Below are 26,471 nucleotides of genomic sequence, written 5' to 3'. Positions count from 1 at the left end.
TTATTTGCCAGTACTCTGTCAGTCAGTTTTCTGTGCCAGATCTAAGGTGACTGCTTCTTAAAATGTACAGTGAATCGGCTTGATCGTCAGATAGATAGGGTGAATTCAACCAAACCCACACTGCAGCCAAGCCGCACCATAGAAAATAACATTAACTTTTTTATGTCATGTGATTTGTTAGACAATGTTTGAGTAAAAAAACAAAAAATAAACATTATTATTCAAACCATGCATTTTCTCAGCACTCTCCTCAAAAATACCACAGTGGGGGTGTTATAGGATTGGCAAACATAGCACTAACACTTGTTAAAATATTTAGTGAACTTTAAGGTAGATTGTCATTTCTCTCATGTGAAGATCTAAGGACATTGTAACGTACAGCCATTTATTGTTTCAGAATCAATTTTAGCCTGTACGGTAGTGTCTCTGTACTTTCTTTGTCAAACTTATTGTGATGTGCTTGAATTCCTTAAACATGTATTTTATTTGGGCTAAAGACAGGGGCATGTAAATACTTTCTACTCCATCTTACTCTTTAAACATACACAAGGGCTCAGGCATTTCACTGATGCCAAAAATGTATCTTGGTTTCTAATAGGGAAATTGTATGTTTGCCAAGGTGCATGTGTGTCCTTAGCTAACCCTTCTACCCATATGGTTTTCTACAAGTCATGGTTAGATCACTGTGTATTCAAAAGGGAAAGTATCTGGAGATGGTTTAAGAAAATAAATAAAATAGAGACTCTTCTGTAACTTTTTGTGGATAATGCCAGAGTAAGTTTATATTCTATTTGTTTACACCTAGGCCTCCTGAAAAGCCTTTTAGGCCCCATGCTAGTGAAAAACACTCTAAGCATAGTGGCCAAAATTGTATGACGGACTAGCCTACAGCTCATTAAAAAAGGCACAGTGACATTGGTGTGCAGTGGAAAAACCTGAGACGTATTATCTACACAATGGCATTTGTGTTATAAAGCCAGAGTTGACCCACAAAAGTAAAGGCTATTAGGACTTTCCACACCTCATTGTTACTTTATTATTAATAGGGTAACAATTACCTTTTTTGGAAATAGCTGACAGTCATATCTTTAGATGTTTTGTTTTACCCATGAAAACAGTTAGACCTTCTATTATTGTGTAATCCTTTTTGTTTATGCACAAACAAATCTATCTTTTCCTAATGAGTATCCACTGAAGAAACAGATGGTCTTCGATTTTTGCATTATTGTTCTTTACGAACACTTCCTGCATGAAATGGATCACGATTATCAAATTATACTGATCATAGACACTTTATAGAAGCTTGCTTCCCGGTATTATTTTTAGGAATGTGTGCTGACTGATTCAGACAATTTAACATCTAGGTAGCTAACATTTTAGGGAGATTTTGACAAGTGTGCTTTCTTGTAAGGGTAAGAGAGAACAGGTAACAATGGGGATATGGCCTAACGATCCAGACTCACTGTTATTTTTCTTTCAAGTGAAACATGTTTGTTTCTAAGAATTTCTGGTCTCTACTTGCCTTTACATGTTTTATCAACTTGCATGTCAAGCACAGTAAAAGTAGATTGTCTTACGTGTTTAATCTCTTATCGATTGTTATGCTGCGTGGGATAATACATGGCAGTATGTTCATGCAAGCTATGGTGGCCTGCTGTAGGACATTTTACACTGAAAAGGACAATTACATTTAGCCCAAGGAAATATTTGGCATAATGACATATACAGTTCCTTCAGAAAGTATTCACACCACTTGACTTTTTCCACATTTTGTTGTGTTACAGCCTGCATTTAAAATGTATTACATTTAGATTTTTTGTCTCTAGTCTACACACAATAGTACATAATGTCAAAGTGGAATTATGTTTTTTGATTTTTTTGTTGTACAAATTAATAACAAATGAAAAGCTGAAATGTCTTGAGTCAATAAGTATTCAACCCCTTTATTATGGCAAGCCTTAATAAGTTCAGGAGTAAACATTTTAATTATTGTGATTTTGCTATCCATTGTAAATATTTGTGGTCTTCATGCTTTTTATATGTTCTATTTATATCTGTAAATTAACCAATGAAATCAAGCCACACCCAGCCATGATTAAAGACACCTGTGTGTCCTTTGAAACGATATAAACTAGTGACCCGCAGTGTTTGTCATTCTACCCCGATGAAGACAGCTCGTCTGTTGAAACAGTAGTTATTAGGTTATTACATTTTTGCATCTGAGCTCCTAGAGTGTGCGCCTCTCCTTTTCTTTTTCAAGTGTTCTACTCCGCTAGCCAGCACCTTGCCTAAACAGGTGTGCGTTTCTTTTGCCTCCAGTAAAAATGTGCTTAACATGTCATGTAATAAGTTCGATGGACTCACTCTGTGTGCAATAATAGTTTTGAACATTATTTTTTTTGAATGACTACCTCATCTCTGTATCCCACACATACAATTGTCTGTAAGGTCCCTCAGTCAAGCAGTGAGGCATTTTCCAATGCCTCACAAAGAAGGGGGACTATTGGTAGACGGGTAAAAATAAAATAAAAAAGCAGACATTGAATATCCTTTTGAGTATGGTGAAGTTTTTTTTATTATACTTTGGATGGTGCATCAATACACTCAGTCACTACAAAGATACAGGCGTCCTTCCTAACTCATTTGAGGAGGAAGGAGAGGAAGGAAACCGCTCAGGGATTTCACTATGAGGCCCATTGTGACTTTAAAACAGTTACATACTTTTAATGGCTGTGATAGGATAATACTGGGGATGGATCAACAACATGGTACTTACTCCACAATACTAACCTAAATGACAGAGTGAAAAGATGTAAGGCTGTGACACAACAAAATGTGGAATAAGGTGAGGGGTATGAATACTTTCTGAAGGTTTTATTTGGTCAAGGTTTTATTTGTTCACTGACTATTTGTGTCTGCAACAGCCTTACACATTATCTAGTGGTTGTGCAAATTATATTTTTTTGCTACCTAGCCTAAATCACACTCAAATGTATTGTCATTAAATGTATTGATTTAAGAAATACAGTACATTTGACATGTCGTCTTGTGAAGATGATAGCAGCTAGGCTTTAACTATTTCATAATTTGGTTGTTGCGCTTTTCTTGACAGTTTCTGTTGATCAACGACAAAATATGTGTGTTCACGATTAGCCTACATACCTCTTTATATAATATAATTTAAACTTTATTTTACCAGGTTTGTCAAATTTGTCTTATTTAGGGACTTTTTAAGAGTCCCTCTGTCATTATAAATTGGTTTATGGTTTAATGGATTAGTAAACTTTTAGTACAACACTGTAGTCATCACAGATTATACAGTATGTTTGTTTCTTGATAGTTCACCCTTGCTATTAGCCTAAATCACGTTGCTATTTTCTGAAACAAGCCATGAGCTTCTGGCTCGTGGCTTCATTATTGTGAAATAGCTGGCTTTCTTAACAAGTTACCCTTGCAACACAGTTATTAATCTATGGTCAAGTTTATAAAGACCTTATATTTTCAGATTGTCAGTATGCATCTACCTATTCTGGAATAACAGAAAACAATACCTTTGTTTCCTATATGACAAATACTTTATAAGTGTATGTTTGTGTATGTGTGTTTTTTTAAATTTTCTCTATCTCTGATGCAATGTGTAATTGGGACTAAACTTTTGTAGATCGTTACAGAAGCTGCATGAGAAACTGGCCAGCAGGCCATTGGCACCAAAGTAAGGCGAGATTTCATCTGCAAGCATAACAATTATAGAGAGGTCAAAGGTTATGAGAGCTAACAAGATACAGTGACACTGTATCTCTTTCATACAACATACCCGTCTTCAGAAGTCTATGTTGTGTATGGCTTTGGAGTGTGGTATGGTGTAAAGCAATGACATCGCGCTTTGAATGTAAAATCTATGATTGTTTTTTCAGATTCCTCATTACGTCCTATAGAACTAGTGATTACTGTTTCTCTTGAATATATATTTTCCTTTTTTTTCTCCTCCAAATTTAGCAGTTGCTATGGACACCTGCCATGCCTAAATAATAAGACTGTATTTGTGCAACTATCTGCTTCTGACTTAAAGTATTTTAAAGACTGTCCATGAATGGTCAAATGCTTCATCTTTTGAATGACTTTGTGAAACACCAAACCCAATAAAGTTAGCATATTGAAAGGCAACCAATCATGGGATTCAAACAACATCCTGATATTGACTGGTTTTACTAGTACTGTATGTAGTAAGCCTACTGCAAGATTAACTTGGTCAATGGTTTGAGAATAATTAATGGTTGATCCTCAACTTTGTTTTGAGTTCCGATCTTAATTATTGTTAAGATATTCAAGACAATTGAGATATGCGTAAGTATTTATGATAACATGTCATGAATGCGAATTAATTAATACTAGGAAAAAAGTACAAGGGGTGTTATTGCCACCGGGGCCCGCCAATGGAACTGATAAACTGTTTACTGACTATACACTGTAACGTTACTGTAACGGGTTTACAAACGCCTTAGTTATATTAGCTATGTTGACAATGATGTTACTTTAGCTAATAGGGTGACAATGATGTAGGCTGTGTGTAGCGGTTATGATATGGTTTGGCCTGTCATATACAGCTGATGCGAGAAGGAATACAATGTGGCTGCTATGAAAGTGAACTGTGTTTATGCGTGATCAGGGCTGTATTCTCCCAACCTGTGTGCACCAAGGTTGTAAACTTTCATTCATAGGCTAGGTTGTAGAAACTTCATGATGTGTAAAGGGAAAATTTGAGTATCATGTAATAGCCTAAACCTATCGATGTTACATTGAACTGGGTGAATGGAATAATATAAATATGCTGTAATAGAAATAAGGCCAATCTCATGAACAAATTTTTTTGTCCTTCCTTATTTTGAAAGGCACCGACTGCCACTGAGCTACCTCACTACCTCTATTTGAAGTATTTGAAAATATTTTCAAATAACTTTCTATAAATAGCCAAAACGATTTTCAAATACTTATTTCCAAATACTTATTTCAAATACCCCTAGGAGCAAACCGACCTGGGTTCAAATGCATGTAGTATTTAAATATTTATATTTGAAAATACACTTGTCTGTGTATTTGAGTTTTTTCAAATATGCCAATACTTTCCAAGTGTATCTACAAATACAATCCAATATTCAACTACTTGTATTTTCAAAGAAGAAACAACAAAATACTTATACCAAAATGTCTATGAAATACCCTAAATAGTAATTGAACCCAAATCTGAATGTGGTTACTAAAATCCGATTTGGATATATTTTGCAGCATGAAATTTAGATGTTGTCCATTTTGGGTGGTGTTTTTTGTTGTTGTGCTAAATGCTAACTACCGTTTGGATAAGCTTGAAATCGATTGGTGGAAGTTGCACCCTTTTTTATGTATAATGCAGGTATTGGGGACGACAACCATACACGCATTATTATCAGATTTTTACCCCAACATAGTGTGAAATACACAAATAAACAGTAGCCTTAATGTAGATACATTTTGATAGGTGGCAATGTGGAGATTCTGGGGAAGCCAGAGAGGAAGAGGCGAAGCAAGAGGGCTGACTTCACCCCAAAATCTTTCCATCATGAAAATAAACCGTTATCAAGTAGAAGTGGGGATTTTTTGGTATGCAGGTCAGTGGGAGAGTGTCAAATTCTGTCATCAGAAAATGTAATTGCTAATTTGCTACATGAAGCTTATTTGATCAAATAGAAGTTGACATTTTTAGGTTGCAACTTTGTGCTTGTTGTTGTGCCTGTTGTTCACATGCGAATTTGCCCTCTCATTGGCAAAATATTCCCGCCACCTCCCGCCTGCTTTCTGCCTTTGCGGAAATTTATTCCAGTCACTTGTCAGTATATAGATGCTCATTTTGGTCGAACTCCGACCTAATCTATGTGCTTTTAAAGGAATAATTTACTACAATAGTCTATCTGTGTCATGTAATCATTTGAGTATTTTCAATATTTTCGATGAGTTCTGTACCTTTATCTTGTTTTTCTTGCAAACAGCCAACATTTGCATTGGTCATTGTTGGAAAAAACAGCAAAATCAGCTATTATCTACCAAATTTGAGCAAATTAACCATACAGTAATGGTGGATTGGAGACTGTAATTACGGAAAATAATTCAGCAATACAGACTTATCCGCTTCCGGGTGTAATTTTAAGTTATTAAGTTATTCATAGGACTTCATTGTGTTGAAGTACTTTTGAAGTCTGAATGATTTTGGATCAATGAGATTGACAATAACAGTGAGTTAGCCAGCTAGCTGAGGTTGGTTAATGAATTATCTATCTTATCATGAAACGTCACGACTTGTAAACTAGGAGCACAAAGATGATACCAGATTCTCCCACTTCTATTTCCGACTTGGAAGCTCACGTGAACAATTTTTCAACGTCAGACTGGTAATCCGATAATTCCGATAGCACATGAATGCAGCAATATATCCATCGCAAGTAAGAGCGTTCAAATTAAATGTACAGCAGCCCTGTTCACATATCTCATGTAGCCTACTACGTAGCTTGGTCTAGTAATCTTTGTGCTGGGAATTAGTCCAGTGGTGGAACAAGTAACCAATTGTCCTATTTGAGTAAAAGTATAAATCATTTCAAATTCCTTGTATTAAGCAAACCAGGCAGCATCCTTTTATTTTTAATTGACGGATAGCCAGGGGCATGCTCCAACAATCAGACATCATTTACAAACAAAGCTTGTGTTTAGTGAGTCCACCAGATCAGAGACAGTAGGGATGACCAGGGATGTTCTCTTGATAAATGTGTGAATTAGAAAATGTTCCTGTCCTGCTAAGTAGTCAAAATGTAACAAGTTATTTTGGGTGTCAGATAAAATTAGTGGAGTAAAAAGTACATCATTTTCTTTAGGAATGTGGTGAAGTAAAAATTGTCAAAAATATAAATAGTAAAGTACAGATACCCCCAAAAACTACTTAAATATAACTTTCAAGTATTTTTACTTAAGTACTTTACACCACTGAATTAGTCCTATTCAATAGTGGGGTTGGCATGTGGAGGAACAAGTTGATCAAGAAGAACGCTTACGTCCACTTTGTGCTTGAGTAGCAAGTCACATTGGGCTCCCTAGTGGCGCAGCGGTCTAAGGCACTGCATCTCAGTGTTAGAGGCGTCACTACAGACCCTGGTTCAGTTCCAGGCTGTATCACAATTGGACCAGCATTGTCCAGGTTAGGATTTGGCGGGGGAGGCTGTCATTGTAAATAAGGATTTGTTCTTAACTGACTTGCCTAGTTAAATAAAAAATGTGGCTACACTGCCCCCTGGTTTGACATCACTGCTGAAGTCTTTTAATATGGCCATTCAAACAAACTACTCTTTACCTTTGTTATCTCAAGATCATGGGAAACTGTGTCCATGTGGTGATCAGTAGATAAGTTTCTCATTATCTCAAAAACATATTTTGCTTCAACGACCTTTAAAGACTTACGTACGTTAAACATTTTGGGATGCACATTTTGTGTGGCTACGTCGAAGACACTCATTACTAAGACGCTGGATTGTTAGCATTTCCCATACGAAAACATGTCACACTTAGCCGCTATGCTAATACTAGCAGGGCATGTACAATTGTACCGGATAGCTACGAAAGTGCCATAGACAAAGAAGAATAGCCTTAGCTAAGGAGCTGCATTATGTGCACAGGGGTTTCCCCCACTCTGAACGTTGGTATCCATGCACCTGTCAGGATCTCGGTTGAATACTTATTTAATACTTATTGACTCACGACTTTTCAGCTTTTAATTTGTAATTAATTTGTAGAAATTTCGAAGAACATAATTCCACTTTGACATTATGGGGTATTGTGTGTATGCCAGTGACAAAAAAAATCTCAACGTAATCCATTTTAAATTCAGGCTGTAACACAACAAAATGTGGAAAAAGTCAAGGGTTGTGAATACTTTCTGAAAGCACTGTATGTCACAACCAAATGGGACCTTTCATTTAAGGCAACATCTCTTCTAATGTATGTTATAGATTGATGCATAATGTAACTTCTCAGTAGTGCTTTCATTTCTGAGATGCTATGGCATTAGCTTTCTACAATGTTTGGTGAGTTCCTAACCAAACATTTTGTTGTAATTTTAGTCAGTCATATCAACAGCCTCACCCTGCCTTCGTTTGGTAATCTGAGGGATGGACCAGGGACATGTAACCGCTGTGACATTCATAGATATGCATGGATTGACAGTGCTAATGATAATTTTAAACAATTTTTGAAGCTATACATTGTTTTCAAAGACTCAAATGACCAAAGAACATTAACAATTGAGTAAGATGACCTTAGATTAGAACATTACCTAACCCTCAGGGGTCGGGCGGGGGCATTCATTACCTAACCCTCAGGGGTCGGGCGGGGGCAATCATTACCGAACCCTCTTTTTGTTGGGGGCGGGGGCGGCAATCATCTCATTTATCATTTATGAAATCATTCTCATGTTTTGAGTGGTGGTATTGCTTTGACTTAAATGGCCTGTAGTATTGGCACGTACTGTACCAATTACTATACCTTTATAAACATGCCAATCGTGTATGTTTCAACTTCGTTTTGGCCAACACGTTATTCAAATTAGAAACATTTGTAAGGAATGTTAGACTACACAGCACATCACGACAATGTGGCCTTATTTGGGGCTATTTTTATATATTTGAAGCTGTGTGTAGGTGTTTTGTTAATGTTGCTTGATGGATTTTCTGACATCAGAGTTCATATGCAGACCAAAGGTTAATCAATTAAAAGCTGAGATTGAGTTGTTGTTTTCCAGTATGGGTGCATTGAGTGTATTATCAGGTCATTTTCATGTTTATAGTTAATAGCACAAGGGCTTGATTTTAAACCACTCAACTGTAGTAAGAGATGTAGTACTGTATATTGCTCATTAATTTAATTAGCCAACAGAATGTTGCTGGGAGAGAACTGAACATTCAATTGCCAATAATTTATTCAGATCAGAGTGGCATTTGCAGTATTGTTCAGATGTGGTATACAAATTGTTCAGATGTGGTATACAAATTGGTGCAATGTAGCTCCCTGCGGTGAATTAATAGATGTAGACCTATGTGTATTTTGTTATTCAAGTTATTCAAATAATTTTGGAATGTATGTGAAATTATAGAAAGGCTGTGATGAAACAATAAGCCTGCTGCTACTGGGTTTGACCTCTGTCAAACTGTACCTCAGTGACAGCAACAATAATGTAACAGGAAAAAAAGTCTAGATCACATTTGCTACTCTTATGACATTTGTGACTATAATTATTTCATCTGGTGTGAAAAAGTTTTTGGGGCAATTTCGTCAGTGGTCAAATACTTACCCTACCATTCATAAGTGTTGAAAGCTGACCCATTTTGTATGCTTAATTTTTGGCAGTAGAAATAACAATTGTGATGAAATGATGGTTGAACCAGATTGTTTTTACAGATTTGATCGATTTCCTTTTACTTTACAGTTATTGATAGTATTCATGTGCCACAACAAAAAGTAGCAAAACACTGCATGCTGCGTTAATGTCTGTTTGCTGTTAACACTAAATAGAATCAGAATAGGCCAGAATATCCTTCTGAATGGTACAGTATGCACAACACAATACACATCACAGATTATTCAACGCCCAAGGAAACAAATGGGTTGGTTCGTTTCCATTAAAATCCCTCTGTAGGCTCACATGTATCAAGGAGAAAATATATGCTTGTGGTGTGTATTGTAAGTCACATTTGCATATTCAAGATGTATATTATTCACATGGCTAACATCGTCTCCTTTCACAAACCCGCCTCTCATCTCTGTCCTCAACCCCATCCCGCACCCCCACCTTCTTTTCATTTTCCCCCTAGATTAAACTGATTTCCAAATTTGGCGCAGTATTCTTCATGAGGTTGCCAACTAATTAAGGCAGGCTAGGCAGCTCTGATTAACCTGAAGTCAGACTGGTGATGCTGCTCTCTTCCCTTCTCTCCTCCTTTTTTTTCTCCTGTGGTCTTTGTTGTGGCAGCAGGGCATGGCACTGGCAGTCTGGAGCATTGTGTCTGATTTCTAGCAGACGAACTGACCTCTGGGGACTTATTGACAGCTAACTCTACAGAGAGGGACACAGTGCAGTGCAGGGAGAGAGAGCGAGAGAAAGAGAAAGGGAGAGCTGTGGAAAGGCTTGGGGAAGATCAATATCAGACACATAAATGCATTATAATACTATAGTTTGATTCCCTCTGAACAGGGATGAAAATACAAAATGATACAGATTTGGCAGAGGCATAAGTAGTGGAAGAAAATGGCTGCCTCCAAAAAGGATCTAATTAATTTTGAAGGATCATCATCAGCCCCTTTCGTCCAAGGCAGGGGAGGGAGGAGGGAGACCCCTGGACTGATTAGCATTCACTGCAGGTAGGAGCTGGCTGCTGCTCACCCACTGTGTCACAGCTAAAATGGAATCACTGTTGTGAGTGGCAGTCTGGGCAGCAGAAGTCTGCTTCCCTTAGTCTGCTCCTTTGTGCCCCTATTCACCTCACTTCAACGCTCAGGCAGGTGGATTTACATGTCTAGATTGCAACTGAGACCAGGGAGGAAGTAAATATGCTTGTGTTGTCTAAAACTGGCCCTGGAGAGGCCTTTGTCATCAGGTTACCATGGAATGACACTAACCTGACGTTAACACACTAATTAACCTGCATTCACTGGCTTTTGTAAACTAGTGAAATTTCCCTCTTGATTTCAGCAGTTTGTGACACTTTTAAAAAATAACTAGAAAAAGGCCCCTTAATGTTCTTTCTATTATTTTTTTTACAAGTTAAAAGTGAGTGAGAGAGTGCATACTGTGCGTGTATGTGTGTGTGTGATGAATGGTACATCTCTATGGTGTTCTTTATTATAGAATGTACTATTGTACTTGAATTCAAATTCTATAGGAATAGGTCTGACATTTAGTTGCTCAGTGTTGGGCAATGGGCATACTGTATAGGCAGTGTACGCACATAGAAGGTTAACCAGTGACTACGGTCCTGGCAAGTGTGCTTACACATTAAACTTTATCAGGGGACCGCAAGGGTAGCTGCTGGGATCTTATTGTGATTGTATGGATTATTAGGGGTCAGAAGACAATTTAGGGTGTTGCGTTGGTTTGTTCCAGCTGTTGCCACGCAACACTCAAAATCTTTTCAGTTGCATAGCAATTAGGGGTGTGAACATTTAAACGTTTAAATGGAGTTAGGATCCTTAACGTTAAGAAAAATCCCTAACCGAAAAACAATGTTTTTTCCCCCACATAATTAAAATCACAGTGCAGTTATCACAAAACATGATTTTCCGTGCTATAGCCTAACTAGACTATATGGCTATAAAGGCCTGGGGAAAGTTGTCTAATTTAAATAAAACCAGAGAGGAAGAGGCAAACTTTAAGCTACTTTGGTGAATTTGCGAGGCATGCAATACAATTAAGACATTGCGAGATGCATATTACCAAGACATATGCACACGGTTTTGTCTGCCCCTCCTCTCTCTCCCTCATGCTGGCCAGCCTGCTCTTTCTTTTCGTGAATGACACTAGTGTGTGTTCAGTCTTCGGTCTGTTGCGTGTAGAAAATCCTAGCTTAGGCTATTCATGAACTGATACAGTATATTCGGGCCAGTCTAGCGAGCACGGTGTAGGCTACTCTTCGTTACAGAGTGGGTGGGGGTGTTTTTGTCTCATAATATGAAATTACAGTAGGCTACCGGTATACTGTAGCCTGTATCAATTACCCTTTTCAGATATAATGGTATGTGGCCCCTTGAAAGCGCCCCGGCTACGGCATGTTTGCTTGCCTGTTAGGGCAGGCAACACTACGGCTTCTTAAACGCTGACACAAAACCTTCTCTGGAGACATGAACGGCATTTTACTTGTCTGTAAAGTAACGCTGCTTCTGAAGCGGGACTAACTTTCATCACTAAGCGACCAGACCTGTCAATCCTAGCCTGCCTGCTGCCTGAGCACAGACCACTCTTTCCTAAAAAAGTACTTTAAAGTTACCATAACTTACCATAAAGAAAACATAAACAACACAGCTGAACATCAATCAGCAACATTTATTGTTGTCAGGGAAACAATAGAACATTATATGCCAGGGCAGAATTCTACTCTCTGAAAAGTTACAGATGCTTCTGATGCTGCACTTTTTGAAATTGTCTTAAAAGTGATCAATTATTGACATGCTACTGTAGCAGTGTTCTATGTCTGTAAAGGGTTGTGGTAGATATAACTTCATTGCCCAGCACTAGTGGTCTTACATACGTAATAGGACCATTATTCTGCATTGTGAATTGACGTGGAATTGTATGTTTTTTTCTTATGGTTTTAAAAGAAACCCAATACAAAAATTGCAGTTTAAACTTAAGAAAAATGGGCCACTTGTTACATCCCTAATAGCAATGGCTTCAGACTTAGTTCTTAGCATCATTGGAAGGTGTTTTGCAAAGTCCCTATATTAAAATAATATGGCTGGTGGTGTAGTTAGTGAGGCTAACCAAGGCTTGTTTCTGTTGAGCTGTTTGACCTAAAACCACAGCAGTGGCTCGTTATGGAAACATGGTGCCATTTTGTCCAATATGGAAAACAAACAGCAACACATGCTTATAGCTATATTTACTGTGCCTCAAACTATAATTCGATAAAACAATAGAGAAACAAAAATTATTCATGGCGGGGAACACAACTATTGGCATAGTATGTCAATCTTCTGTGGTGTAACCACATGCATTTGGTTGTTAGGAAACAGGTTGAAGAGGTCCACATTTCTTTATTTTACCTTTATTTTAACAGGGAGTCCCATTGAAACTAAGAATCTCTTTCGCAATGGAGCACTGCATGTATCCAGGTAAAGCTTTTTGGTTCCAGGTAGAACCCATATGGGTTCCATGTACTGTATAACCCTTTCCACAGAGGTTTCTACATGGAGCCTAAAAGGTTTATCATATGTGGACAGCAGAAGAAACGTTTTGGAACCCTGGTTGTACGTTACATTGTGTTTTCTTAGTTTATGATATTTTGTTTTTCCAAAGGTTGTATTTGACTGCTTCTGTGCATCTACAGATGTAGGATCTTAATTTGATCACCCTGTTGCAGGATAACTTTCCTATCAACCCCTACAACCCCTCCTGCTGTAGCATACTGGCTCAAATTAAGATCCTACATCTATACAAAGCAGTGTTTAATTACATTAATCTGGCTGGTCTGCCAGAGGCATAGGCCTACTAATACAATGGAAAGTATGCAAGGATAAATAAAGCCCTTTTTAGAAAAATAAATATCTATGCTCAGAGCAGACTGGGAAAGATAACCAAAAGCAGAGAATAAATCTGATGAATAGATAAATGACATAAAGCATTTATGGAGACAATTCAGTATTCATTACCGTCACATGCCATGTCTTGTTTGTCTGTTGCAGTCATTACCTTTTGATTATTCGCTCTTAAAGTTAATACAAGTTGTTTTACTTGATGCCAGTACATTTTCCCAGAGTCAAATATTTTAAAGGTTCCTTGGAATGATTAAAATGGTTGTTGGTTACCCTCTCTACTAATGTTTACAGTTTAATCAAGCTTAGTGCTTTAACCAAGGAAAAGTCGCTTCAGCAACAGTTAATGGGGATCCGAATAAAATACCAAATACATGATATTCCTACAGTATAGTGTATGATCATATTCATGAAGATCATTCAGTAAATAGATTGCAATAGATGAAAGACACATGGCAAGAAAAGGGAAGACAAAAAAAATAGGAAGAAATTTGTTTGTATTGTACTATAGGCACTGTCCACCATCAAAAAGAGGAAACCACAATGCAACGGTTCAAAGCAAATATGGGTATTTATCCTTTAGGAAATTTCATGATATAATCAGATTTATTTGAATTTGATATATGGAAATTTCCTCCATTTTGTGAACAGTTGTGAGGACCTACAGTACAAACCTGGGGATGCTCACATCGTCTACAGTTGGCCTTTGACAGTTTATAGCCATGCACACATATGTATGGCTTAGAGTCTCTGTAAACCTGAGAATCACACCCTGGGTGTAGTTATATGCCTTTTTGTGTTTCTTCAAGAATGTTTGGACACACCTACTCATTCCAGGGTTTTTCTTTATTTTTACTATTTTCTACATTGTAGAATAATAGTGAAGAAATCAAAACTATGAAATAACACATATGGAATCATGTAGTATCCAAAAACGTGTTAAACAAATCAAAATATGTTTTATAATACATTTGACTACAGACCCGGGTTCGATCCCAGGCTGTGTCGCAGCCGGCCACGACCGGAAGACCCGTGAGGTGGCACATAATGGCCCAGCGTTGTCCGGGTTAGGGGAGGGTTTGGCCTGCCAGGATGTCCTTGTCCCATCACGCTCTAGCGACTCCTTGTGGCGGGCCAGGCGCATGCATGCTGACTTCGGTCGCCAGGTGTACGGTGTTTCCTCCGACACATTGATGCGACTGGCTTCCGGGTTAAGCGAGCAGTGTGTCAAGAAGCAGTGCGGCTTGGCGGGGTCGTGTTTCGGAGGACGCATGGCTCTCGACCTTCGCCTCTCATGAGTCCGTACGGGAGTTGCAGTGATGGGACAAGACTGTAACTACCAATTGTATATTGCGAAATTGGGGAGAAAAAGGAGTAAAAATAAATAAATAAATAAACATACATTTGAAATCACATTCAGTACTGCCTTGGCACACACATATATACAACACACACACACACTGTTGGGGTCCTTTGTATTGGAGAACAATCCTTTCGCCATTGTTGCAACCGTTTATTCAAATAAATCAAGCTCCTGAGTCTTCTAGGCCCTCTCAAGGCATGTTGTAGAATTTCCTGGTCTCTCTCAATGCTTTTCTGATAAATCTATGAGATCTTGAACATATGTATATAGCCTTTGACCTTTGTACTTTTATTCAGAACGGGAAAATATGATACAGTATGAGGAGTATAATATCTTTGTGGGTAAATCAGACTGGAATGTGGAAGGATCTCCTTTGCAGGGTGTGGTTCACTGACCAGTAGTTTAGATAACGACTGAAAAGAGATTTGGCCCTGTGACCATATGATTTCTAACCTTGACATATAATTGGCGGTCAAATGTCCACTAGAGTAAACTGCCCTAAATTGGTCTAGAAGGTCCACTCACTCTTTACCTTGGAGTTAAATTATAACACATCCAGATTGCATTGCTCACTTCATTATCTATGTATGAAGGTTAGACACCTACACATTTCTTTCTCAGAATGAACATGTTGATTTATGAATTCTCTCTTTTTCCCCCAGGGTGGTATTGAAGAGACCACTGTGGCCCTGTGGCAGAGCGACCTATGATAGTGGCAGCAGAGAGGACTGAAGGGACAGCCTAGGACTGGTCTTTCCATAGCCACCTTCACCAGCAACCTGTAGCAGTGTACCCTGTGCCTCATCACCAGCCTCACACACATCTTCCCAACAAAGAGTCATCTGACTGTGAGTATATTTCTGTGGTTGGTCAGTTGGTCGGTCAGTTGGTCAGTCTTTCGGTAGTTAGGCTACTCTGGCCACGGTATCTCTAGCTACATATGTGTGTTTGTCATTTATTAACAGACATTCAATATGGTTTTATAAATATTTACCGAAGCTGTCCTGCTGTCACGGCATGTTGCAGTCATCCCATTTTTCTCTTTCTGATTGTATTAAGCCTAATGGCTGTGATTAGAGGATGTTTGTTTTCTTTTTTTTTCTTTCAGTTTTTATATATTATAATGCTTTCGATCAATTGGGTTCCCAAGAGTAAATAAAACTAAATGGTGCTCATTAGTTCTTCCCTTGGTTTTGATAGCAAGTCTTATATAAAACATTAAAGTAAATAGACATACTGTAGATTCAAGGCTTTTATTTTCTCTGGCAGATGGTCAAAGGTGACCTAAAAGCAAGGCATGGCCATGAATATACATTATACATTATCTAGGAAGATCGTGATGATTGTGTTTAACATTAAAGGGAAGATTGCAGAATTAGGTTGCTGTTAAACATTCGGATTGATTTCATCCTTCCAACTAAATGTCCCAGTACGACATATCACTTTACATTTGTATTTTGAGAGAAATTTATATTTTATCCGAATTTGACCGAGGTCATGTCGGAAAAGCGTTCGGAAAAGTGATTTTAAGAGAAGGACACAAGTGAATACATAGCAGGAGTGAAGCCACTGTCCACATAAGATGGTAAGGACCCCCATCCTACCAAGTCCAGCATTTCTCATACTGTTACACAAAATCAAGATAAACCTTTACCATCATAGTAGACATTGAAAGTCTATAACCAAACTGGCTAAAACTGTTGGCTAATGGTAGCTATAGATAGCCACATGCTAACTTGAGCAGCAGTAACAGTAAATCCAGGTATAATGGCTAACACAAACATTGGCTACCATGATATCCTGCAAGTTATATCGGCCAAGAAAGATCAGGCAGTTCAGCTAAAATAAAGACCTACCTTGAAATAAATAATGACGTTAATCCGATTGGTATTTGACCATTCATTTCTGCAAAACGGACAGTGTTGATGGGGTTGTTGTAGCTTGCTTGCTAGCTAGCTAGCTAGTTAGTTTATTCCATCCCCAAACACCATGTTAGATCTGAGTGGGCCAGTTAGTTTTGCAAGACCCGGTGCACTTAGATAGCTGGCTATCTTAATTTTTTATAATCTACTAACAAGATAACATGACAAAACTCTTTGGGCACTTTAGTACCTACTTACCCGATTAGCCTCCATCACCAAAGCCACCAGCTGGTTGTTCCTTTCTTGACGTCAAAGCTGCACTGTATTGTTGGTATAGGAGTTTTTGATGAATGTAATTCAAATTGCGAATGTTTTATACACTTTTGCATAAAGACCGTTTATATGGAATATAATCAATCTACGTTGTTAGATTTGTGGAATATATTGTATATCATGCCAACTTTCCTTTACGATTGCATAGGAGAGAAGTCTGATTTAATTATAGTTTTACTGCTATTGCATATGATAATTACAAGGGTGATAGTAGTGAAAGGGGGTCAGATGCTATAAGAATAAACGTGTGGTGTGTGTGTGTGTGTGTGTGTGTGTGTGTGTGTGTGTGTGTGTGTGTGTGTGTGTGTGTGTGTGTGTGCAGTATGAACCCAGAGGGTAAAGGGGGAGGTACTGTATAATAGCCGTGGTTTCAAGAACCCCTGTGCTCTGGGTGTGGGTTATGTGGATGAATGAAATTATGTAAAACATATACGGTTGTATGAACAGGTGTTCAGTCTTACAGAAAAGCCATTCATGTTTTTTTAAGGACAGTATAATGTAGAGGCTGTTTGCTGGAGGGCTAATGATAAATAATATTTAGTGATTTGATACTTGTTCTGCTATCAAAGTGGTTAATAAAATATGTTATTATGGTGAAATGGTAGAAAACCAATTTAATTAATTTAGATTCCATGTGTGGAATGACAAAGCTATTGGATGCCATTGTCTTTCATTGTCATATCCAGTCTTTTTCAACTGATCTTCAAATGTTAGCTAGAAAAGTCAAGCATTATTCAACAAGTCAACAAGTTGTATATTGTCTTTGTAGCATTTTGTTAATACTACATTTAGATGTCTAAGAGGAGCTTTAACATTGCATGAATTGAGAGCAATACTGTTACGCTTGGAATAAAATGGAGCTAACTTTGAAGATTTGTTTAGCCAATTTGTAGATATGAGTTTCAGGTACAGTTTGTGTTCAGGGCAGCCACAAATCCATTCATGAGGGGGGCCTAAACATTGTCAGACCAAATTTTAGCAAATGACTCTGGCGCAAATACCAGCTTAATTTGTGTAATGTCCCAAAATTGGGAGAGCAGAGGTAAGATAGTTAGGGAGCACCATCACTGGGAGAGCAGAGGTAAGATAGTTAGGGAGCACCATCACTGGGAGAGCAGAGGGTAAGATAGTTAGGGAGCACCATCACTGGGAGAGCAGAGGTAAGATAGTTAGGGAGCCTCATCACTGGGAGAGCAGAGGTAAGATAGTTAGGGAGCAACATCACTGGGAGAGCAGAGGTAAGATAGTTAGGGAGCACCATCACTGGGAGAGCAGAGGGTAAGATAGTTAGGGAGCACCATCACTGGGAGAGCAGAGGTAAGATAGTTAGGGAGCACCATCACTGGGAGAGCAGAGGTAAGATAGTTAGGGAGCAACATCACTGGGAGAGCAGAGGTAAGATAGTTAGGGAGCACCATCACTGGGAGAGCAGAGGGTAAGATAGTTAGGGAGCACCATCACTGGGAGAGCAGAGGTAAGATAGTTAGGGAGCACCATCACTGGGAGAGCAGAGGGTAAGATAGTTAGGGAGCACCATCACTGGGAGAGCAGAGGGTAAGATAGTTAGGGAGCACCATCACTGGGAGAGCAGAGGGTAAGATAGTTAGGGAGCACCATCACTGGGAGAGCAGAGGTAAGATAGTTAGGGAGCACCATCACTGGGAGAGCAGAGGTAAGATAGTTAGGGAGCACCATCACTGGGAGAGCAGAGGGTAAGATAGTTAGGGAGCACCATCACTGGGAGAGCAGAGGTAAGATAGTTAGGGAGCACCATCACTGAGCACGCAGGTGGACGGCTGATAAACTAAGCCTATTAGTTTAAACCCAGAGCACCACCTACTGGGGGTTTAGAGTCTCAGAGAAAATCTACCACCAGACTTGTAAGATGGGAACAAAACTAATGAGATGGGGATCCATCTTGATTGTCTCTTTCGCTCTATCACGCTACAGATCCTTTGTTGTGCAGTTTTGTGCAGACATTCATCCAACTACTAACCAGCTAGCTAGTTTACCTTGACTAATTTGATTGTTTCAATATCAAATGCCAACATCTTATGAAAATAAGATGACCACTGAAATGTGAGGAAAGCACATGGGGTGGATGGAGAAGGTCATTTGTTGAAATTGATTAAACTTGGCATTTCTGTGCTAAATATCCTGATTATGTCCCTGCAGTGCAGCTATGTTTCATCTTAAAATGTATTTGATAATCATTATCATTTTTTTTGTATTAGATAGTGCTCATCATGTGGACCACATTTTGACTTTCTAAAGGTTTATTAATTATTTAAAACATTAAGCCTTTTTTTCTCCTGTGTCCAGGTGACATCTGTTGCAAGGGGATGACCGAGCGCATTCATAACATCAATCTCCACAACTTCAGCAATTCTGTACTTGAGACCCTCAATGAGCAGCGCAACCGCGGGCACTTCTGTGACGTGACTGTTCGGATCCATGGAAGCATGCTGCGAGCCCACCGCTGCGTGCTGGCCGCTGGGAGCCCCTTCTTCCAGGACAAGCTTCTCCTGGGCTACAGTGACATTGAGATCCCCTCGGTGGTCTCGGTGCAGTCCATCCAGAAGCTGATAGACTTCATGTACAGCGGGGTCCTGCGGGTGTCCCAATCGGAGGCTCTCCAGATCCTCACTGCTGCCAGCATCCTGCAGATCAAGACGGTCATCGATGAGTGCACCCGCATCGTGTCCCAGAATGTGGGCCTGGCCGGTCCAGGGGGGTTCCCTGTCAACCCAGGGGACTCTGGGCAGGAGACGCCCCGGGGCACACCTGAGTCAGGCACCTCTGGGCCCAGCAGCGATGCAGAGTCAGGGTACATGCAGGCCACGTCCCAGCAGAGCCTTGAGCGTGCGTACACATCGCTGTATTCCTACTCGGGCCTCTCACTGCAGAATGGAACCCGTGAGCGCTCCCACTACGTAACCAGTATGACAACAAGCTACGACCCAGCCCTTAGCATGCAGAAGGACCAGCACGACCAGGATCCGCCGTGGATCACCCGCATCCATGAAAGGTCACAGCAGATGGAACGCTTCCTATCCACCCCTGAGACCACCCACTGCCGCAAGCAGCCCCGACCGGTACGCATACAGACAGGAGGCATTCACATAAAGCAGGAAGCAGAGGATGAGTACAGCTGCTATGGTATGGATGAGTGCACAGAGGACACTGACCACGTTGAGGGTGTGGAGACTGAACCGAAGGGTGAAAGCTTTGACTCAGGGGTAAGCTCCTCCATTGGTACTGAGCCAGACTCCGTGGACCAGCACCAGTACCCCGTGGGCTTTGGGAGGGAAGTAGGTGGAGAGGGGACCCCAGTGCAGATTGAGGTCGATGACTCCTCCCCAGAGCAGATTCATGAGACGGAGGAAGGGGGCACATCCCACAGCACTAGCGACAGTAACATGTTGCAGCCCCTGCCCAACCCAATCATGGCCCAGTCTCTGCCAAGTGCCCTACTCTATATGCGTCAGGCCGAATCTCACACCAGCAACCTGAGGATGCCACTCACCATGACCAGCAACACCCAGGTAATGGGCGTGGCTGGCAACTCCTACCTGCCCACTCTGTTTCCCACACAGTCGGCCAGCAACAACAAGCCCTTCCTCTTCAGCCTGCAGCAGTCCATGGGAGGCCAGCAGCCCCAGTTTGTGTCCGGGCCTACCCCTAGTATGCCCCCATTCCCTCAGCAATTGACGGTACAGCAACAGGCAGCGCGGGAACAGCAACAGGCGGCCTCGATGGGACAGGGGGAGAAGAAGCCCTATGAGTGCACTCTCTGCACTAAAACCTTTACTGCTAAACAGAACTACGTCAAACACATGTTTGTGCACACTGGTGAGTTTCAAATAATTTCCCTATACATTTGCAAACATAAAAGACACAAACACAATGAATAATTATTTTAGTTTAGATGTAGGAATGGATTGTTTTTAAACTAGGCTGAGACCAAGGTCTCTTTCACAGACGAGCCCTCTATACACATCAATACACATTAAACACATCGCTATACGCATCAATAACACATCAATATACACTATACACATCATTATATACATCACTATAAACTATACACATCAATATACACTATACACATCAATATACACATCAATATACACTATACACATCATTATATACATCACTATAAACTATACACATCAATATACACTATACACATCAATATACACATCAATATACACTATACACATCATTATATACATCAATATAAACTATACACATCAATATACACTATACTAATCAATATACACTATACATATCAATATACACATCAATATACACTATACACATCATTATATGCATCACTATAAACTATACACATCAATATACACTATACATATCAATATATACATCACTATAAACTATACACATCAATATACACTATACACATCAATATACACTATACATATCAATATACACATCAATATACACTATACATATCAATATACACATCAATATACACTATACACGATACACATATATATTTTTTTTTTACCTTTATTTATACAGGTTTTTTCTCATTGAGTAAAAATCTCTTTTCCAAGAGAGACCTGGTCCAATAGCAGCAGGGGGAACACAACATTAAACAAAACTATAAACACACATACAGTACAACAATTACATATTACATTAAAAACACAAACATCTTGACTAAAAACAGCTGGCCTAAAAACAATTACACTCTTCTTTGATATATACATCGATCAAGTGTTTAAACTCCACCAACGAAACTAGATCATGACATTTTAAAATGTTCAGGAGAGAATTCCAGGACCACGGTGCTAAGTAACTAAAACTATTTCTACCATGACCTGTTCTAATTCTTGGTACTGTACTGTTAGAAGCAAATCAGAATGGGACCGTAATTGATATTTATTTACTGACCTGACTAAAAAAGAACAGAGATAAAATGGCATTTTACCCAATATGGCCTTATAAATCAGTGTATACCAGTGTTTAAGCCTACACAAGGTCAATGACGAACAGCCAACAGCGCTGTAGAGATCACAATGATGTGTTAGACGTTTCTGATTTGTAATGGACCTGAGGGCTGCCTGATACACTGAATCAAGTGCTCTCAGGGTAGTGGCTGAGGCCTGCATATATATAACATCACTAAAATCTAAAACCGACAGTAATGTACATCGTACCAGCTCCTTCCTGGCCTCAAAAGAAAAACAAGCCTTATGCCGATAATAAAATCCTATTTTCAGCTTGAGCTTCCTTATCAAGTTCTCTACATGCACAGTGAAGCTCAGCTTATCATCAACCCACACACCCACATATTTGTACACTTTAACTTGCTCTATAGTATGTCCAGCCAATGTAGCAATGACATGATTTGTAACATGCCTGGCATTTGAAAATACCATGCATTTTGTTTTACCTGAATTTAGAATCAGCTTTAAATCATACAGATTCTGTTGTATGATGTCAAATGCTCTTTGGGCATTTTCAAAAGCTAAAGATAAACTACCACTTGAATAAAGAACAGTATCATCTGCATAAAAATGAACATCCACTGTTTCAATAAGATCCCCAATGTTGTTGATATACAAAATGAACAACAGTAGGCCCAAAAGAGAACATTGCGGAACACCTGAGCGCACCTCTATGGACTCAGATTTACAACCATCCACCATTACACATTGTGTACGATTTGATAGGTAAATTATATACCAATCTAGAGCATGACCAGTAATTCCACAACATTTTAACCTTTGCACTAACACAGCATGGTCCATGGTGTCAAAAGCCTTCGACAAATCAATGAAAAAAGACACACAATGTAACTTCTTATCAAGAGCACAGTGGATGTCATTTAAAACCTTCAATGTTGCTGAAACAGTGCTGTGGCCAGACCTAAAACCTGATTGCATTCCATTTAAGATGTTGTTTTCTTGGAAGTAGGTCTTTAGCTGCCTACTAACTAAGGACTCCAGTACCTTTGACAGTACAGTACAGTACAGTATATACACTATACACATCAATATACACTATACACATCAATATACACATCAATATACACTATACACATAAATATGCACATCAATATAAACTATACACATCGATATACACATCAATATACACTATACACATCAATATACACTATACAAATCAATGTACACATCAATATACATTATACACATCAATATGCACTATACACATCAATATACACATCACAATACACTATACACATCAATATATACATTAATATACACTATACAGATCAATATTTAAACCAATATATACTACACACGACACTATACACATCAATACACATATCAATATAGACTATACACATCAATATAGTCAATCAATAAATATCAATATTCACATCAATGTACACTATAGACATCAATACACACTATACACATCACTATGCACATCAATGTACCCTATACACATCAATATACAAACCAATATACACTATACACCTCACTAAACACTATACACATCACTATACACAGATATATATATACACTATACATACCACTCTGCACAGCAATATAAACTAAACACATCAAAATGAACATCAACATGCACTATACACATCAATATATACATTAATATACACTATACACATCAATATACAAACCAATATACACAATACACTACACTATACAAATCAATAAACACATCAATATACACATCCCTATACACTAAACACATCAATATATTAAATAATATACACATCAATATACACTATACACATCGATATACTATATACAGCCCTATACACATCAATATACATATCAATATGCACTATGCACATCAATATATACTATACACATCAATATACACATGTATATACACTATACACATCACTATACACATCAATATACACTATACACATCAATATTCACATCAATTTATACTATACACTATACACATCACTATATACATCACTATACACATCAATATATACATTAATATACACTATACACATCAATATACACTATACACATCACTATACACCAATATTCACATCAATATACACTATACACTATACACATCATTGAACACTACACATCAATATACACATCAACATACACATCAATATACACTATACACATCAATGTACACATGAATATACACTATACACATCAATATACACATCACTATGCACATCAATATATAAACCAATATAAACTACACTATACACATCAATATAAACTTCACTATACACTAAACACATTAATATATACATGAATATACACATCAATAACAAACCATTATACACCATAAACATCAATATACACAGAAATATACACAGAAATCTGCACTATACAAATCAATATACACTCTACACATTAATATACACTATACACATCAATATACACTAAAAACATCATTATACACATCAGCATATGCTGGGGCGGCAGGTAGCCTAGTGGTTAGAGCATTGTTACTGGATCAAATCCCTGAGCTGACAGGGTAAAAATCTGTTGTTCTGCCCCTGAGCAAGGCAGTTAACCTGTTTCCTGGGGGCAGTGGATGTTGATTAAGGCAGCCCCCTGCGTCTCTGAGATTCGGAGAGTTTAATGCAGAAGACACATTTCAGTTGAAGGCATTCAGATGTACAAGTGACTAGGTATCCCCCTTTCCCTTATACACATCAATATACACAACACTACACTATAAACATCAATATACACTATACACATCAATATACACTATACACTGATGTGATACACTGATATACCCTCCACTAATATTGGGAGCCTTGGTAAATAGGAGCAAAACAGGCTGTGAAAAAATTGTCTTTATTGTTTATCCTCTTGGTCTTTCATTCAAAATATTCCCAAAAATCTGACCTTTAATTAAAGTAAAATAATTGAAATAGATCAATTATTATCATGAAACAAATGTTTTTCTCAAATATATGTGTGCCACAATTATTGGCACCCCTTCATTCAATACTTTGTGCAACCTCCCTTTGCCAAGATAACAGCTCTGAGTCTTCTCCTATAATGCGTAATGAGGTTGGAGAACACATGGCAAGGGATTTGAGACCATTCCTCAATACAAAAACTCTCTAGATCCTTCAGATTCCGAGGTCCACGCGTGTGGACTCTCCTCTAGCTCATCCCACAGGTTTTCTATGGGGTTTATGTCAGGGGACTGGGATGGCCATGGGAAAACCTTGATTCTGTGGTCAGTGAAACATTTTAGTGTTGATTTTTGAGGTGTGCTTTGGATCATTGTCCTGCTGGAAGATCCAACCACGGCCCAGTTTAAGCTTCCTAGCAGAGGCAGTCAGGTTTTGATTTAATATCTACTGGTACTTGATGGAGTCCATGATACCATGTATCCTAGCAAGTTGTCCAGAGCCTTTGGAAGAAAAACAGCCCCACAAAATCAAAGATCCACCACCATACTTCACAGTGGGGATGAGGTACTTTTCTGTATGGCTATCTTTCTTTCTACGCTAAACCCACCTCTGGTGTTTGTTTCCAAAACGCTCAATTTTGGTCTCATCTGACCATAGAACCCGGTCCCATTGAAAGTTACAGTAACGTTTGGCAAACTGTAGGCGCCTGAGTTTGTTGTTTGATGACAGCAAAGGCTTTTTTATGGCAACCCTCCTAAACAACTTGTGGTTATGTATATGGCGTCTGATTGTAGTTTTGGAGACTTTCTGACCCCAAGACCCAACTAACGTCTGCAATTCTCCAACTGTGATCCTTGGAGATTTTTGGGCCACTCAAACAACCCTCCTCACTGTGCAAGAGGTCAATATAGACACACATCCTACATACAATATACACATCTGTCACGTTCCTGACCTGTTTTCTGTTAGTTTGTGTATGTGTTAGCTGGTCAGGACGTGAGTTTGGGTGGGCAGTCTATGTTTTCTGTTTCTATGTTGGTTTAAGGGTGACCTGATATGGCTCTCAATTAGAGGCAGGTGGTTTTCATTTCCTCTGATTGAGAGCCATATTAAGGTAGGTGTTTTCACACTGTTTGTTTGTGGGTGGTTGTCTTCCGTGTCTGTATGTATGTTCGTGCCACACGGGACTGTAGCGTTTGTGTGTAGTCGTGTACCTGTTCGTGCGTTCTTCACGTTATATGTAAGTTCGTGTCCAGGTCTGTTTTCATCGTTTATTTGTTTTGTAGTTGATTCAAGTATAGTTCGTTTTCTGTCTACGTCGTGTTTGTTGTTTTGTCGTGTCTTAAATAAATCATGTCATCATACCTCGCTGCACATTGGTCTTCAGATCCCTCTCTCCTCTCCTCGTCTGAGGAGGAGGAGGATTTAGAGTATCGTTACAGAACCACCCACCAAATTACCAGAACCAAGCAGCGGGGAAAAGGGCAGCGAAAGCAACCGCAGAAATCCCAGGATTCATGGACATGGGAGGAGATCTTGAATGGAGAAGGACCCTGGGCACAGGCTGGGGAGTATCGCCGCCCCAAAGCTGAGCTGGAGGAAGCGAGTGCTGAGCGGCGGCGATATGAGGAGGCAGCACGGCAGCGGGACAGGTACGAGAGGCAACCCCAGAAATTTTTTGGGGGGAGGCTAGAGAGGAGTGTGGCTAAGCCAGGTAGCAGACCTGAGCGCA

The 26,471-nt window shown here is 39.1% G+C and overlaps 1 protein-coding gene across 3 annotated transcripts in view; it reads left to right on the top strand.

The window, feature by feature from the left end:
- zbtb20 (zinc finger and BTB domain containing 20) overlaps positions 1–26,471 on the top strand; it is a 55,349-nt gene that overhangs the window by 10,444 nt on the left and 18,434 nt on the right. For all 3 annotated transcript variants that reach the window (XM_055935319.1, XM_055935320.1, XM_055935318.1), the window contains 2 exons: positions 15,340–15,525; positions 19,195–20,724. In XM_055935319.1, coding sequence (XP_055791294.1) covers positions 19,215–20,724 — 1,510 coding nt within the window. In that variant the 5' untranslated portion in view covers positions 15,340–15,525; positions 19,195–19,214. The remainder of the gene's footprint in view (positions 1–15,339; positions 15,526–19,194; positions 20,725–26,471) is intronic.

The sequence above is a fragment of the Salvelinus fontinalis genome, chromosome 10 (assembly GCF_029448725.1).
Source record: "Salvelinus fontinalis isolate EN_2023a chromosome 10, ASM2944872v1, whole genome shotgun sequence".
In the NCBI taxonomy this organism is placed as follows: domain Eukaryota; kingdom Metazoa; phylum Chordata; class Actinopteri; order Salmoniformes; family Salmonidae; genus Salvelinus; species Salvelinus fontinalis.
Note: the sequence above shows the minus strand (reverse complement) of the source record. Positions and strands in the feature narration are given on the sequence as shown.